We start from the raw sequence: 16,572 nt of genomic DNA on the forward strand, positions 1-16,572 counted from the left end.
TGATAAAAACATACTTCAATTATACTTAGTTTTTTGAAATTGAAAAATGGATTAATCGTTAATGAATATAATAGAGGATAGAAAATTGGAGAATTTTTTATTCACTGTTCTCATGATTAGTGAAGGTGATACAGGTATGGAATTCAGTTATGGGATACAATATAATATTTGACTTCCATAAAGGGGGGAGGAAATTAAACTATTAGGGTGTGTATTTCTAAGTGTTGGTGTTTTATGCTGTTAACCTCTACTTTTTGTAAAGCATAATAAATACAGTGAATACAGACAAAACATTACTACTGCATACTTTAGTACGCCATCATGCATTTAGTTTATAATGGTTTTAGTAACAAGCTACCAGTTTTAAAAGGGCCCAGTAAAAGGAATTAAGTGGATTTAAGGTGAACATAGGACAAATCCTCAGTCTAGGTTATAGTTCCATCTTCCAAATAAGTAGCAGCAAGATGATACCAACAACTGCTTTAAAATTACAAACTCTGTGATAGAAAAAAGGAGCTTATATACTACCTAAAATTTCACCTAAATGCCTATCAAAAACAAAACAGGAAGCAAAATTTAAAAACTAAATAGGACACATCCACAAAAAAGATATAATTTAAAAATCTTGACTGAGTACTGTTTCTTTTTTTTTTTTTTAAATAATATATTTTATGTTTTTATACATAAGGCCTTACCATGTGCCCCTCACTGTTCTAAGCACCTTACAGGTAGTAGTAGTAAGTGATGTAATCCTCATAAGTCCATGAGGTAGCCACCATTATTATCCCTTATTTACATGGGTGAAAACTGAGGCAAGAGGTCACACTAGCCCAAGTCGCATGACTAGTAGCCCCGGATCCCTAATTTACATGGGTGAAAACTGAGGCAAGAGGTCACACTAGCCCAAGTCACATGACTAGTAGCCCCCGAAGCTAAGATTCAAATCCAAGCAGTCGGGCCAAAGAGACCATGACCATAACCACTAAACTATTTTGTAAAAGTCTTTGCTTCATATATTAAAAAAAAAAAAATTAAGATTTATTTATTCATGAGAGACACAGAGAGAGAGGCAGAGACATAAGCAGAGGGAGAAGCAGGTTCCCTGCAGGGACCCCATTGCGGAACTCGATCCCAGCACCCCGGGATCATTACCTGAGTTGAAGGCAGACGCTCAGTCACTGAGCCACCCAGGCATCCCTCACATATTAGTATTTGACAATGATTTTGAACTTGAAAGTTTGCAAATATTCATAGCCCACAGAGTTTTAAGTATTACATCAGTACAGACAGAAAATAGCTTTTCCAATACAAAATCTGAGTGAAAAGGATTTCCTTGACTAGATTTACTTCCATGTGTAAGTAGAAGTAGATAATGAACAAGAAATTAAGACTATGTTTTTAAAACATGTTTTGTTACGAATTTACTGATTGGATAAGATTTAAATTCAATAAAACCTTGAGCTGTCTTTTTTGAAAGCTGTAACTCACAAATAAAAATTTTTAAAGAAGAATGTGATTGAGACTTGGGTAAGAGAACAAAATTATGACATTAAGAGCATAAAAAAAAACTTCTCTAGGTTAACTTTTTTTTTCCATGATAGGATAATCACTTTGTCAAGGGAAGTATCACTGACCTAATCTGTAAGCAGGATGCCAGCTAGTAAAAAAAGAAAACCATAACCAGATAGAATATGAGCACACACAGCGCCATCTAAGTAAAACTCACAGTAAACAACAAGAACAAAAACCTAAAATGCTGACTTTAAAGTTTCTACGTGGTTTTGTACCTCACTTGTTCTAAATGTGCAGATATGAAGAATTGTAGGTCTAATGTAATTGATGTCTCCTTTTAGGATTTTTAAGTATTAGATAACTGACATGCTTAGAATAACAACCTAAGTCCCTTCTAGTATTAAAATTCGAAGTACCTGCAATACATACTAGTAAAAATGTAGACACATACAGTGCCACAGGCTGACTTTTTGGCAAAAGGGGAAAGTGAGCAAAACGTTGGGAGTGTTTCATATCACAGATGACTAGTCTCTCCTCGAATGACAATTTAGTCTCTAAATTGACACGTGGTAAATCTGATAACCAAATGCTTGCCAACCGGGAAATAAAGACCTCTCCTGACAGTGTTTCTGTAATTTTCCCATGCACATTTTGACTCTATCCCAGGAGCCCTTGCTCTCCCCCCATTACCCTCCCAGTGTGTTGGCTGATATATTTACCAAATTCAATATATTATCACTTTTTATCTTTTTCCATTTCTTGGCCCAATTTCACTCAGCTGATCTTACTTCAAAAATGATTTCATCTGGTTCTCTTTTCATCTCTCAGGCCACTCCACCTTTTATCTAGTCCTTACACATTCGAATTGTACAAGGCTGAACTCTAGGCCTTCTTTTTTTTTTTTTTTAAGATTTTATTTATTTATTCATAGAGATGCAGAGAGAGAGAGAGAGAGAGAGAGGCAGAGACACAGGCAGAGGGAGAAGCAAGCTCCATGCAGAGAGCCTGACGTGGGACTTGATCCAGGGTCTCCAGATCATGCCCTGGGCTGCAGGCGGCGCTAAACCGCTGCACCACCGGGGCTGCCCTAGGCCTTCTTTTGAACTCTATACTTATACACTGTTCAATATGGTAGCCACTAGTTCATGGAACTATTTAATAAACTCAATAAAATAAAATTATATATTCAGTTCCTCAGTTGCACTAGACATTTCAAATGCTCAATAGCCACAAGTGGTTCATGGTCATTGTGCTGGACAGCATTGATACAGAACCACTGCAGAAAGTTCTATCCTATGGTGCTGCTTTATATCATCCTGCTGGAGTGATCTTATTCATGTCCACGGTGTCAGTTATCTATTTGCAGAAGACTCACACATTTGTACTCTGTTGTACAAGCTTCTCCTCTGAGCCCAAGACCTATGTGGCCAAATAGTTTAACTTTTCTATTTGGATGTCTCAAGAGTATCTCAAGCCCAATATGCTATAGGCTAAATTTCTCATATTCATCTCCAAACCTAGTTTTAGAATGTTCTTTTTCTCACCAAAGCCGCCATCATCTAATCCCAGGTAAACAAGATAGAAAATTCATCCTTTGTTCTCCTTCATTCCTTCAATCCATTTCTAAGCCCTTTGAGTGATCTCTAAAGTATCTCTCAAACTTTTCCCTTTCCTCATTTCCTGTGCATCCACCACAATGTATAGCTAGATTAGTGGAGAAATCTCCCTGAATTCAAATCTTGATTTTGGCTAAGTGACCTTGGAGAAGTTACTTAACCTTTTTTCCTTAATAGAGTTTTTCATCTGAAAAATGGGAGTAATGCTATAATTTTCTTCATGTTGTTGTAAGAATTAAGTAAGATTATGAATGCAGAGTTTAGCACCGAATCCAGGACATAAATTCCACATAAATGTGAACTACTAGGACTGCTATCATCTCAAGCCTGGATCACTGAAATTATATCCTGTCTTTCTTATTCTTGCTCCAATCTTCTGTCCAAGAGAAGACTAGAGAGACTTTTAATGAAGTTAAATCTGATCACGTCCCCCTCTGTCTCCCTGGAAAATCATTAATGGTTGTACAGGGCTTTTAGAATAGATAGATTCATCTACTTTTTTCATTCCTTGAGCTCTATGCTTTAACCAAACTGGGTTTGGTTAAAAGCTCCTTAGTCAGGCCATGTTCAGTCCATGAGGGCTTTTGCTAATAATATCTCCCTTTTTTGAACAGCCTCCCCTGCAAATTATCATTCATCAGACCTCAGCTGAAAAGTCACTTCCTCCCCACTAAGTCTGGTCCCTCTATTTTGCATTGTACCATGTTCCTCTCTGCCCTAGAAGTTCTCAGTTTGCAATTACACATTTATATGAGTGACTATTATTTATTACTACACGTGTTTGTTTCCTCCAACAGACATCTCCGACTGAGGTCCTGATATGCCTTCTATCCAAGCTTGCATCATTCACCATCTCCCCCATCTCAGAAAACAGCAACACTATTCAGTTGCTCAAGCCAAAACCCTTGATCTCTTTCACACTCCATATCTATCAGAAAATTCTATTGCTTCCCCAGAATTCAACCAACTCCCTCCTCCCCCCCCCCGTCTTCACCGCTACCCATCATGGTCTCAAAGCCATATTACCACTTCCTGGACTGTTGAGAGAGCTGCACCTTGACACGTTCTTGTTTCTTTCTCTGGCCTCACCATTCATATTTTTGTATATTTACAAAGGCATTTAGATTGATGCTTTGAGTATATGTCAAATCATATCATTCCTCTACTCATACTCTCCAATAACTTGCAATAACAATAGAGAGTGAAGTGACCTTCCCACCCAAATCTGTATGTAGAAACCCTAATCCACATGACTGTATTGGAGATAGTGCCTTTGGAGATTAAGATTAAATGAAGTCATAAACGTGGAGCACTGATCAGACAAAACCGGTCCTCTTATAAAAAGACACCAGATTTCTTGCTCTACCATGTGAGCACACAGTGATAAGACAGCTGGCTGCTAGCCAGGAAGAAAGCCCTTACCAGAAGAGACAATGCTGGCACCTTGATCTTAGACTTTCCAGCTTCCAAAACTGTAGGAAAATAAATTTCTAGGGCAGCCCGGGTGGCTCAGCGGTTTAGCGCCGCCTTCAGCCCAGGGCCTGATCCTGGAGACCCGGGATCGAGTCCCACATCAGGCTCCCTGCATGGAGCCTGCTTCTCCCTCTGCCTGTGTCTCTGCCTCTCTCTCTCTCCTCTCTGTGTATTCTCATGAATAAATAAAATCTTAAAAAAAAAATAAATTTCTATTATTTAAACAATCCAGTCTATGGTATTGTGTTAGGACAGTCCAAATTAATCTACCATCTCACTCAAATTAAAAGCCAAAGGGATCCATTCTGGGCTATCATGCCCCCAACCTCTAAACTCTTGCCTTTGATTCTCCCCATCCCTTAAGTAGGCCTATAGGCCATATTAGCTTATACGCAATTCTATCAATATGTCAGGCATGCTTTCAACTTTCATTCTGTTTTTCTTCTGCTTGGAACACTATTTTCCCAAATAAACTTATTTTTTGCTACCTCACTGAAACGTCAACTTCTTAGTGGTGCTTTCCCATGACAAATCTTACCCTCCATGTCACAGACACATCCCATTCTCCTTCTTTTGCACTCACGACTAGCATGCTATGTATCTTATCCATTGAACTTTATTGCCTCTCTCTCCCCCGCCAGTCTATAATTTCCATGAGAGAAGTGACTGTCTGCTTTGCTCACTGCCATATTCTCAAAATGCAGAGCACCTCGTGGTAGGTGCCTACTGTTTGTTTAGCTCAATGAATGCTGAATTCCAGTAGCTACCAAATCAGCTTCAGTACCGCACAGATCAGCTACTGAGGCAGCAATGCTGCAGTAGGAACAGCACTTCTTAAAGGACCACCTGATTTTTCTGGCCTCTTCTGGTTTCCTTCCACAATTCCTAGAAGGGGGGCTTTAAAGACTGTGGCTTCATGATCTGAGAGTGGTTCCTTCCTCTCCTCATTTTTACAATAGAAATGATAAATTTAGAAGGAACACCGCGAAGGTCAAATAGGATCACGAATACCACACCTTCTTGAAAACTGGCTGCCACTTTCCTCACGGCATTTCCAAACATCTCTGCGAACCCTGTGGCAGGGCTCTGAATACTTCCAGGGTTCAGCAAAGGAGGATGCTTATCCCCGGCAGTAAGACTTGAAAATACATAAAGGCAGATAAATAAAAGACAAGTGATGGAAGAAGCCACTCGTTATCTGTTTCTACGTGGGGCTGTGGATAGAATTTAGGTTAAAAACATATTCTGCTGCTAAGAAAGTCGCAAATTCACTACATGCCCCTCCACTCCACAGCAGAGGAAACAGGGATTCTTCACGACCCAGGCCACGCCGCGTCCCGGCTGCTGCTCCACGGTCAGTCACCGCCCTACCGGCCGTGACCGCTGAGCTTCCCATTGTGTCTTGGAAGCGCCTCGAGTTAAGAATCGTCTTGAAGCTATAAGGTATCACAACTAAGCTCCCTTCTCACCTTCAAACATCACAGCTTTTAAAATAAAGGTGTCATCGAGGTGTGGACACACCCACCGCATCTCCGCGGGAGTGTTTCTGGTTATGCAAATCTAACGCGGCAGGCGGGGAGGCGGCCGCCTCAAAGGCGGCTGAGAGGAAATCCTGCCTCCCCCCCCTCGGCTCAGGCCCGGAGCGGCTCAGGCGCTGACAGCGGGCAGTGGCGCGGGCCGGCGCTGCGAGCCGACCTCGCCTGGGGGCGCACCTCGCCGGGCGGCCCCGGAAGCACCTGCGGGCCCGACGGGAAAGCCCCCGGCATCACCCACGGGAGCGAGGGGGCGGGGGTGCGGCCGGCAGCTCGAGCGCCGCCACGGGTACCACACGCCTCGGGTGAAGCGGCCCCCGAGCCCTGCAGCATCTCGCGAGATCTCGCCGGCTCAGCCCCAGTACTGCGAGCTCAGAACTTAAAAAAAAAAAAAATTTTTTTTTTTTTTTTAAAGAAAGAGAGAGGATTGGAGGGAGCGAGCGAGCGAGCTCCTGGTGCCTCCGCTGTGGCAGCCACTGCCGCGGGAGCATCGGGCGCCCGCCCGCGCGTTCGCCCGCCGGGCCGGGCGCCGTCCGCCGTCCGCCGTCCGCCTGCTCTGACGAGGCCCGGGCTGTCGGCCCATTGACGTGCAGCCCCAGGGGCGGGGAGAGAGGGAGGCGGCCGGGGGCCTTCTCCTCTTCGCCGCAGAGGAGGCGGGGGAAGGAGGTGGAGGGGTGGGAGGAAGGCGACGGAAGAGGAGGTAGCGGCGCGGAGATCCCGGCGACGGCGCTGAGGCGGCGCGCCGCCGCGCCTGCTCCCTGCTCCCTGCTCCCTGCTCCGGCTCCGGCTCCGGCTCCGGCTCCTGCTCGCGCTGCCGGCGCTGCCCGCGCTGCCCGGACCGACGCGGTCCTCGCGCAGGCCGCTCTCGCGTGGGCTCCGGCAGAAGCCCGGGAGGGCCGGGGCGCCGGGGCAGCGCCCGCCGCGCGACACTGCGGGACCGCGGGGGGGCGGGCCGAGGGGCGGAGGAGCCGCCGACCACGCCTCCCGCGTGCTGCCGCCCGAGCCGCCGCCGCCGCCGCCGCGGCCCCGCCGAGGCTTTAAACGGCGCGGCCCGCCCCGCGCCCCCTGCACTCGCGCGCCGACTCGGCTGCCGGCGGCGTTCGTGCGGGTCGGGCTAGCGGCGGCGCGGCGGCGGGCGGCTCCGTCACCGTCACCGGGCGTTGCGGCCGCGGGCTCCGCCGGCGGGGGGCGCGGAGGGCGTGCAGCCCGCGGCGCCGCGGGGCTCTCCGAGTCCGCCGCGGGCGGGCGGCGATGGAACCCGGGCCCACGGCGCCCTCCTCCGGCGCCCCGAGGCTGGCTGGGGTCGGGGAGACGCCGCCGGCTGCCGCGGGGGCCGCGGGCGCGGGCGCCGGCGCCGGCGTGGAGCTGCCCGGCACGGCCGTGCCCTCGGGGTCGGAGGATGCTGCGGCCGGGAGCCGGGGCGGCGGCGGGGTCCGCGGGGAGGGCGCGGCGGCGGCCGGGGACGGACTGGGCAGACCGCTGGGCCCCACGCCGAGCCAGAGCCGCTTCCAGGTGGACCTCGTTTCCGAGAATGCCGGGCGGGCTGCGGCGGCCGCGGCGGCCGGGGCCGGGGCCGGGGCCGGGGCGGGGGCCGGGGCCGGGGCCGGGGGCAGGGAGACCCCGGCCGACGGGAAAGCTAGCGGCGAGAGCGGGCCGGGCAAGGGCAGCGAGGAAGCCAAGGGCCGCTTCCGCGTGAACTTCGTGGACCCGGCCGCCTCCTCTTCTGCCGACGAGAGCCTGTCGGACGCGGCGGGGGTCGCGGGCGACGGGCCCAACGTGAGCTTCCAGAACGGCGGGGACACGGTGCTGAGCGAGGGCAGCAGCCTGCACTCGGGCGGCGGCGGCGGCAGCGGCGGCGGCAGCGGGCACCACCAGCACTACTACTACGATACCCACACCAACACCTACTACCTGCGCACCTTTGGCCACAACACCATGGACGCCGTGCCCAGGATCGATCACTACCGGCACACCGCAGCGCAGCTGGGCGAGAAGCTGCTCCGGCCCAGCCTGGCCGAGCTCCACGACGAGCTGGAGAAGGTGAGCGCTCCCAGCCCTTTCCCCGCAGCCCTCTCGCGCCAGCCCTGCCTCATCCCCAACCTCTGGTCCTCGCTGACCGCGGGATGTGGCCGCCGCCTCGCCACGGGTGAGTGAGGCGGCGGGAACGGACGTGCACGGCTCGTGGGCATCTCTGCAGGCAGCTGTCAAGGCTGGAATCGCGGAGGAATGTAACTTAACCTCTTAGAAGTTTGCAGCGGGCTGAGCCGGTTAGGGGACCGGAGAGGGACCGGGTTGAACAGCCTTCACCGTCCACTTGCGTGTGTCCCTCGTGTATGCTTGCTTTCTCACCCACGCTTAGCCATCAGCCATCCCTCCTCCGAATGACAGTTGTGCTGGTGGGCCCGGGAAGGGTGTGTGCGGATGGTTTCGGTGAGGATTTACTCTCTGGGGAAGACAGTGGAGGGCCCCCACCGCCTGTGCCCTTTTTAGGGGTTGTGTCGTATGGCTTATGTGCGTGCACCCGTTAGGGGTCCCGAGAGTGGGAACCGTAGTGTTTGAAAGGAAGATCTTAACAGGGTGTGTTTGTGGTCTGTGGATTATTAAAGCTCAATTCCTGCCATCTTGAATATGCAAAGGATCAAACAAATCTTGGGATGTGATGATGTTCCTGATCATGGCATAAATCTGTGTTTTATTACGTAAACTTCTTGTGAGAGGACTATATAAAAAGTTGGGAGGGTGGGCAAAGTGCAAAATAGGGTGAGGAGAAAGGTACAAAGTGAGAAAGAGAAGTAAGGGAATCGTGGGGGTTTTGTTACTGTTTTGCGTGTGTGGAGAATGTCCAGAAAGACCTTCTAGGGTCTTGCATAAGTAGTTATATTTGTGAACAGAAAACCATCCCCAAAAGTCTATTGATTTATACGATTCTATTTTTTTATGGCCACATCATCTTTTTATTTCATCAGGGTATAAAATCATTGTTTTGAGATAACTTCAGTGCTTCTGAAACTTGATTAATATTTAACTTTTAGGAGTTGGGACTACTTTAACAAGTGTCTAAGTGACTATGCTGATGAAATTTTGTGAATGGAAAGAGTTGGTACCACATAGGATGATGATCACAGTGTGGAAAAGTTTAAATACAGAACATAGGCAATTTCTTTGTAGGTGATTATTTGCTCTCATACAGTCGTTTCATTCGAGACTGTATTTGTCCTAGTGTTTGATAATGTAACATTCATACGATTTGAAATAATTACAGAGGTCCCAATTCTTGCAGCTTGCTGATTCTTTAAAAGCCTGACATTCAGTTTTGGATAATACTACTCCTGTTACTCCATGATGGTATTTTGTCATATCAGAAGACAATTTTTAAAACACTTATTTGTCCTCCTCTAGTTTCTTTCAAATTTATTATTTTTATCCTTGCCAAATTCTAAGCCTCTGTAAAGTAGATGTATAGCTGGTAATTTCCCTTCCAGTATATAGCATATATATTATTAAAAACATCATAAAGCCGTATTTCAGATTGCACCAAAGCTGAGTAGTTAAGTAGTTAGTCTATATTTACCCATAAGTTTTAAAAAGGGTTTTTAAATTGAAGGATGTTAAATATCTTGAACTTGTAAACATCCTAGGAAAGTTTTTATTTTAAATTCTCTCAACAACAAAGTACTTCAAGTTTGAACAACAAAGCACTTCCAGGTTCTCCAAAACTTGAGAGGTTTTTTTTTTTTTGTTTGGGCATTTTTGATCAGTTTACAATCTCTTAAAAAGAACACTTGTATTGTTAGCTGTATAGTTGAAGCAACTACCCAACCTATGAGCCTCCTCTTCCTCAGCTTTCAGGGTTATTTTGAAGATTAGGAAAAAAAAAAAAAAAGGGGGACATCAAGACCCATGTTTACTGCCTAGAGTATAATGGCTTGTATCGTTATTATTTTGATCTATATTGGTCTTTCAGGTAGCGCGTCAACTCTAGGATTTCAAATTTTAAATTCTCTTAAGGGATCCCTGGGTGGCGCAGTGGTTTGGCGCCTGCCTTTGGCCCAGGGCGCGATCCTGGAGACCCGGGATCAAATCCCACATCAGGCTCCGGGTGCATGGAGCCTGCTTCTCCCTCTGCCTGTGTCTCTGCCTCTCTCTCTCTCTCTGTGACTATCATAAATAAATAAAAATTAAAAATAATTTAAATATTAAAATAAATAAATAAATTCTCTTAATTCCTGCATGATGAATATAGTATATAAAATGTTACCAACATAGCTCCATTTATGCAACAGGTGGTATAGTGAATTCTGTGTAGTTTTTTTTTTTTTTTTTACACTTTCTGCCACTCAAGTCCAGTATAGTCAGTGAAAAAGCATAGAATTGTTTAGAATTTAGCAAATGGACTGAAGAAACATAAGGAGTACCAATCTGAGTATAGAGACATACTGCTGTTGAAGGAGGGCAGAGAAGGTTATAGCATGGTTTTACTTGATCCCCCAAAATTGTTCCTCACTCGATCTAAATTTACTTTAACCTATTCTAATGTTTCTAGCCCTCAGTGAATCATAATATTTAGGAATTTGTAACACTTAATTCTAACACTTGATTGATGTTCCATGGTCTATTTTGATCACTAAGTGCTTCAATATCCACCTTAACTGGATCTGACTCTGTGCTAGGTTCTATCAAAGAGCAAAAGAAGTAAAAGACAAGCACTCTAGAAACATGTTAGGGGAAAGGGCTACATAGCCTTTCTTCTACTTGAATTCCTTTCTTTGCCCACCACTGTGAAAAACTAAAGTTTTTTCCCTGAAAATCCAAATGAAGTAGAATAGTGCACTTCCATGGTGCGTCTTGCTGTGTTATGCAGCCATTGTAGAGCCAGGACTCATGAGTTTTCCATTTATCAAATATTTATTGGAGAAAGGAGTTTCTGAAGTGTTGGCCACCTGGCTGTTGCTGTGAGATGATGGAGTGGTTAGCAAAACATGCTGACTTTGTCTAGATATACCTTAACCAAATAATTGCACAAATAATAATATAGTTACAAACTTTACTTTTAGTCCTATGAGAAAAGTATAGGATACTAATACTAATAAGGATATCACGGGACCTCTTTGTAATTGGGCTTGGGGAGGCCTTCTTCGAGAAATGTGGCATTGAAGCTGAAAGCTAAAGAATGAATTAATGAAAGGGCAGAATAGCATTCCAGGCCAGAGAAACAGTGTATGAGGATGTAGTGAGGGGAGACAGTAATATGTCCAAAGAACTATAAGGAGGCCAGGGGATTTTATTATAAATGTAGTGGCAAGTTGTTGAAGGATTTTTCATGAGGTAGCAACATGATCTGTTTTGTTTTAACATCTTTGGCTGTTGGATAAAGAGTGGATTGGCAGGAGCAACAATGGAAGCCTGGAGACCCAAGCTATTACTCAGTTACGGATAATAAGAGTTGGTGGCAGAATGAACCGCATGCAGGTGGGTTGGATGTGGGAGTGAAAGAGGAGCTGGTTCCCAGGTTTTGGACTTGAGCAACTGAACAGATGTTGCTGCCATTGAGATGGCAAACACAAGAGGAGGACTAGATTTGAGAAGGGAAAGAAGGAATTGTGCTTGAGTAGTAGTTTATAAGACATCTTAGTCCAAGAGTCATTTTGAGGGAGGAGGCCAGGATACATGTTATATCTACATAAATGTGTGCATGTATATCTCTATGTATATGTACACACATGGGTATATGCATGTATGTGTATATATACATGTGTGCATCTAACACATAGAAATGTGTGTGTGTGCATGTATAGAGAGATAGGGAGAGTCCGAAGTCATGGACTTGAGACGACTTAGGAAGAGTGGGTAAATAACAGAAAAGAAATAGGATCTGAGATTAGGCATAGTGAATGTGTAAAGGTTTGTTAAAGGTTGAGGAGACACTCGCAAAGGAAAGCGAGAAGGATCTGCTAGGCTGGTGAGAAAGAGCTAGGATAGCAGTGTCAGGGAAGCTGAGAGAGGAGTTTTAAAGAAGGCAGGAACTCCTCAGGGCTGATGGCAGAAATTTAAAAAAATTTTTTTTTTCAAAAAATAAGTCCAAAGTACTGATTCTTGCCCCTACAAAGAGAAATTTAAAAGTGGAGGTCAAACAAATTAGTATTTGCTGAGCAATTTGAACATGTATGATGGGAAGCATGATTATCAAATGTGGAAAATATGAGTGGTAGACAATCCATAATTGCTTCTACAGGATTTAAAGCATTATTAAAACAGTTTTAAATGTAGAATTACATTTGCACAGTTGTCCTGTAGTCAAGGCTTGGGACCCTTTTGCTGATGGTATGTTGCCTTTGCATATGGCCTCTCCATTAGAGCCTTTCTCGTTAATAAAAAGAGGGAGGAACTATATTCAGTATCTTTTATGTCTTACTGAACTTATTCATTTTTCATACAATTCCTAAGAAACAGGTCTTTCACATATTTTACTCATGATAAAATGGGTTCATAGAAGCTGAAGAAATTGCTTAATGCCACTCATAGAAAGTGGTACAACTGGAAATCACACCCAGAGTTTTCTGACTCTAACGTCAGGACATAGTAGCTTCTTTTTCTTATTATCTCTTCATCTTCCTACCTGTTGCCTGAACCTGCCCTGAGATGGCAGGGATGTTGAGGGGGACATGCTGGGGATTACCAACATTACCCCGCTGTCCTGACTTCATGAAAGTGGAATGATGATGTAACTGAGAGAAATGAGGAGGAATGCTTGTGATAGTGTGGTTATTGATGAAAACGACTGTCCCTTTCATAGAATCTAAGCCTGTGTCTCATTTATCTCCATACATACAATAGGTACTTAATAAACATTTGTTCTTTGGATGTATCAGGGTAGGCAGTTCTTCCTTCTTAAGACTTTAAATAAAACTTTAAACAGTGTTATTTCCACTAACTTATGTAGCTGCTTCTCTGAGTGGACTCTGCTGATTCTTGGACAAGAAATTCCACCCACTATAATGACTTTATTACATAACTTGGGTCCTTGAAGGTTCCTGAAGGAAAGAATGGGTCACATCTTGGGAAGGGGGGTAGAGTAGAGGAGTTCTAGCACCGAATAAGGTGGGACCCTGATAAGAAATATTTACACATGGCAAAGTCAAACTTGAAAGATTCCGCACTTTTGGCAGGGGCTTCACCCTGCTAAACAAAACCATGCTACCTGAGGTGAACTCTGGTTTATCCATAATACTGTATGTAGTTACCCTGCTATATACCAATTGACTGCCTGGGTAGAAGGAAAGATAAACTTTGGGATTTAAAATGTGACAGAACTGTACCTCCTCTCATAATGATGTCTTCTCTATGTATATTTGTATTCCCATACTCACATTCCCATTCCTATGAAACTAGAACAGTGTCTCTTGGTACTTATGTGTTGAGTGTGTTTGTTTTAAATAATTTTTATTTTTTAAATATAAGAATTATTTTTTTTTAAGATTTTGTTTATTTATTCATGAGAGACACATAGGTGGAGGGAGAAGCAGGCTTCCTGCAGGAAGCCCAATGTGGCACTCGATCCCAGAACTCTGGGATAATGACCTGAGTCAAAGGCAGACCCTCAGCCGCTGAGCCAGCCAGGAGTCCTGTTTTAAATAATTTTAATTACATGTTTTATTTGAATGTTTGGAAAGTCCAAAGTACTAATCCTTTAGGTTCCATGCTGAGGTGAAATGAATATGGGTTTAGTTACTTGACAAAGCCCTAATGAGCACCAGCAAAAGTACTGTTTTAAGTGCTGGAGATACAGCCATGAACACAGCTAAGTCATGGAGCTTTCATTCTGGTGGTAGGTGTCAGTGGGCAAATAGGTCAGAAGTAACTACTGTGAAGAAAATTAAAGGTGGGTAGATAGTGATGGCTTGTGTTGTGCTGTATAAGGGTAGTGAGAGAAGGCCCCTTTGATGCACGAGCAGATGCAAGAAGGGAATGAGGGAGAAAAGAGCAGTTCAGGCAGTGAATGAGGAACATCAGGACCCTGGGGTGGAAGTGTGCTGGGCATGACTGAGAAACAAGGAGGCTGGTAAGATTGGAGGAACAAGAGGGAGAGTGATAGGAGTGGAGGTCAGAGCAAAAGTGAGGAACAAACCTGAGGTAACAGTGTTTGATATGATGAGAGGTGTTAAGATGCTGGGTATGTTTAAAAGTAAAATTGTTAGAATGTGTTGATATTTTGGATGAGGGGTGTACAGAAAGATTAATGCCAGAGTTTCTCTGCTCTATAGACTAGAGTTGATGTTTATGGAGATGGCAAAGACTGGGAAGAGCAGGTTTTGAAGGTGAACTCAAGAGTTGGGTTTTATTCTAAAAATTAGTTCTGCAGTAGGGCAAACATAATAAAATGGCGGCCACTGGTTTATGAAATAATAGTATTTAAGAAAGTAGGTCTTCATTTTAGCATAAAAATGTGCTTTTATTCTTCAATTTTAGGGAAAGCCATGAAAACCAGTAGTTTTTCAAAAGTTACAAAAGGGTGGGCAACGAGTCAATTCCACAAGGTGAAAGAGTGAGGGATGCACAACAAGGAAAACAACTTAAAATACTAAAGTTAAAAATGTATCAGTGTTGGGTGCCTAGGATGGCTCAGTTAAGCATCCAGCTCTTGATTTTGGTGCAACTCATGGTCTTAGTGTTATGAGATCGAACTCCACAGCGGGCTCTGTGCTTAGCAAGAGTCTGCTTGAGATTCTCTCTCTTTTCCTCTTCTGCCCCCTCCCCTTGCTTGTGCATGTGCGCATGCTCTCTCTCTCTCTCAACTCTATATCTTAAAAAAGGGTATTAGTAGTTTCTCATTTAAAATATGGAAGCTGTTATCTGCCACTGGCTACTTTATCCTTTGATTTTTTACTAGAATTTGTATCAGTGCTTTTTAAAACCTGTTATGAGAAACTTACTAGTGATAGAGAACTAGGAGATTTCTAATTAGAGATAAGGAAAATCTGAAAAGCAAAAAATAGCTTAGTGGAATGTTGTCTCTCTGCAGAAGCTAATTCTGGCAGGTGATTTGTGGTGCCCTTGGGCTCTAAAGTTTCCTTGCTTTAAATTTTCCTGAACATTACTAATTAGATATTCATCTAGGTTAAGAATCATAGAAACATCTGGTATGGTTCTTAGGTTGTTGGTGAATTAGTTCCTTCAACAATGACTTCTCAGCATATGAGTCATTTTGGAGCTTTTGATTTTTTTCCAGGGGAGATTTAAAGGACCCATGAGGACCCTGACCTTCTACACCATCATTTTACTTAAATAGTTCTTGTTAAAGTTAGCAGTAACCTCCACCCTGTTATCAAGTCCAGAAAACTATTAGTTAGTCCCAAACCCCCATCAGCATTCAACCTTCCAAGCAGAATTTGATTTTCTGTTGAGGTCTTCTTTTCACTTCTTTGGCTCCTATAACACCATTTTGTCTTTTAACTTTCTAGTTCTTTCAGTCCAGTGTCTCAGGGGTCTACTTCATCTCTAAATTAGCCATCCTCAAGGCTGGATTCTGCCTTTTCTCCTTCTTCTGTCTTCCTTTTTGTCTTCCTATGCTGTGTGATCTATAGGCTAGTGAATCCCAAAATTTTGTGTCCTACCCACATCCCATTACTGAGTTCAGAACATCCAGTGACTGCTGGGGTTTTTGTTTCTTATCTTAAAGACATCCTGTACTCACAAACTTAGGATTTTCTCCCTCCTCTTCCAAAACAGCCCAGGCTGTCTTTTCCAGTGTGCCCTATGTCTGCATGGATGGTACCACTAGTCATTGTGGTACACAGGTGAGAAGTATAGGAGTTATCCTTGACACTTTCTCTCTTTCTTCCACATCCACTTTATCACCAAGTTCTATCACCTTTATTTCCTAAGTATTTTTTTCATCTTCACTACTGCCATCCTAAACCAAATTATAACATTCCCTCTGTAGCCTTCTAACTGGGTTCCCTGTATTCACCGTGCCCTCCCATCACTATTGTGCCCAGAATATTTTAAAAACAGACTTAATATATTACCCCTTGGCTTAATCACCCTGTATATAACAGGGTACTAAGGACAGATAATGATAAGTAGCCACAGATATAGTCTGCTTCTCATGGACCTTGAGGTCAACTCAAGCCAACTCAAAAAACCACATTAATAAATAGACTATTATTAACTGAAATAAGGGCTCTCAGGGAAAAAGTGGTTTGTCCTAGCTAGAGGATATAAAACTAGCAGACCTTCAATCAATACATTTTTAATAATAGAACTCATTCTTTGTAAATTAATGGACTGCTAAAGATAAACCTTATATTTGTTATTTAGAATCTCTAACGGACATTTGACAGGTAGATTACCCTGATAGGCACATTTGGAGTTTGAGAAGCAGAAAAGCTTACTAACATGTCCAAAATTGTAGCACTTGTAACTGCCTGAGCCAGGGTTGG

General features: G+C 44.3%; 1 protein-coding gene across 2 annotated transcripts in view; it reads left to right on the top strand.

The window, feature by feature from the left end:
• The first annotated feature begins 7,369 nt into the window (after positions 1-7,369).
• SLC12A2 (solute carrier family 12 member 2) overlaps positions 7,370-16,572 on the top strand; it is a 112,828-nt gene continuing 103,625 nt past the window's right edge. For both annotated transcript variants that reach the window (XM_072840873.1, XM_072840874.1), the window contains exon 1: positions 7,370-8,173. In XM_072840873.1, coding sequence (XP_072696974.1) covers positions 7,385-8,173 — 789 coding nt within the window. In that variant the 5' untranslated portion in view covers positions 7,370-7,384. The remainder of the gene's footprint in view (positions 8,174-16,572) is intronic.

The sequence above is a fragment of the Canis lupus genome, chromosome 10 (assembly GCF_048164855.1).
Source record: "Canis lupus baileyi chromosome 10, mCanLup2.hap1, whole genome shotgun sequence".
Taxonomy (NCBI): domain Eukaryota; kingdom Metazoa; phylum Chordata; class Mammalia; order Carnivora; family Canidae; genus Canis; species Canis lupus.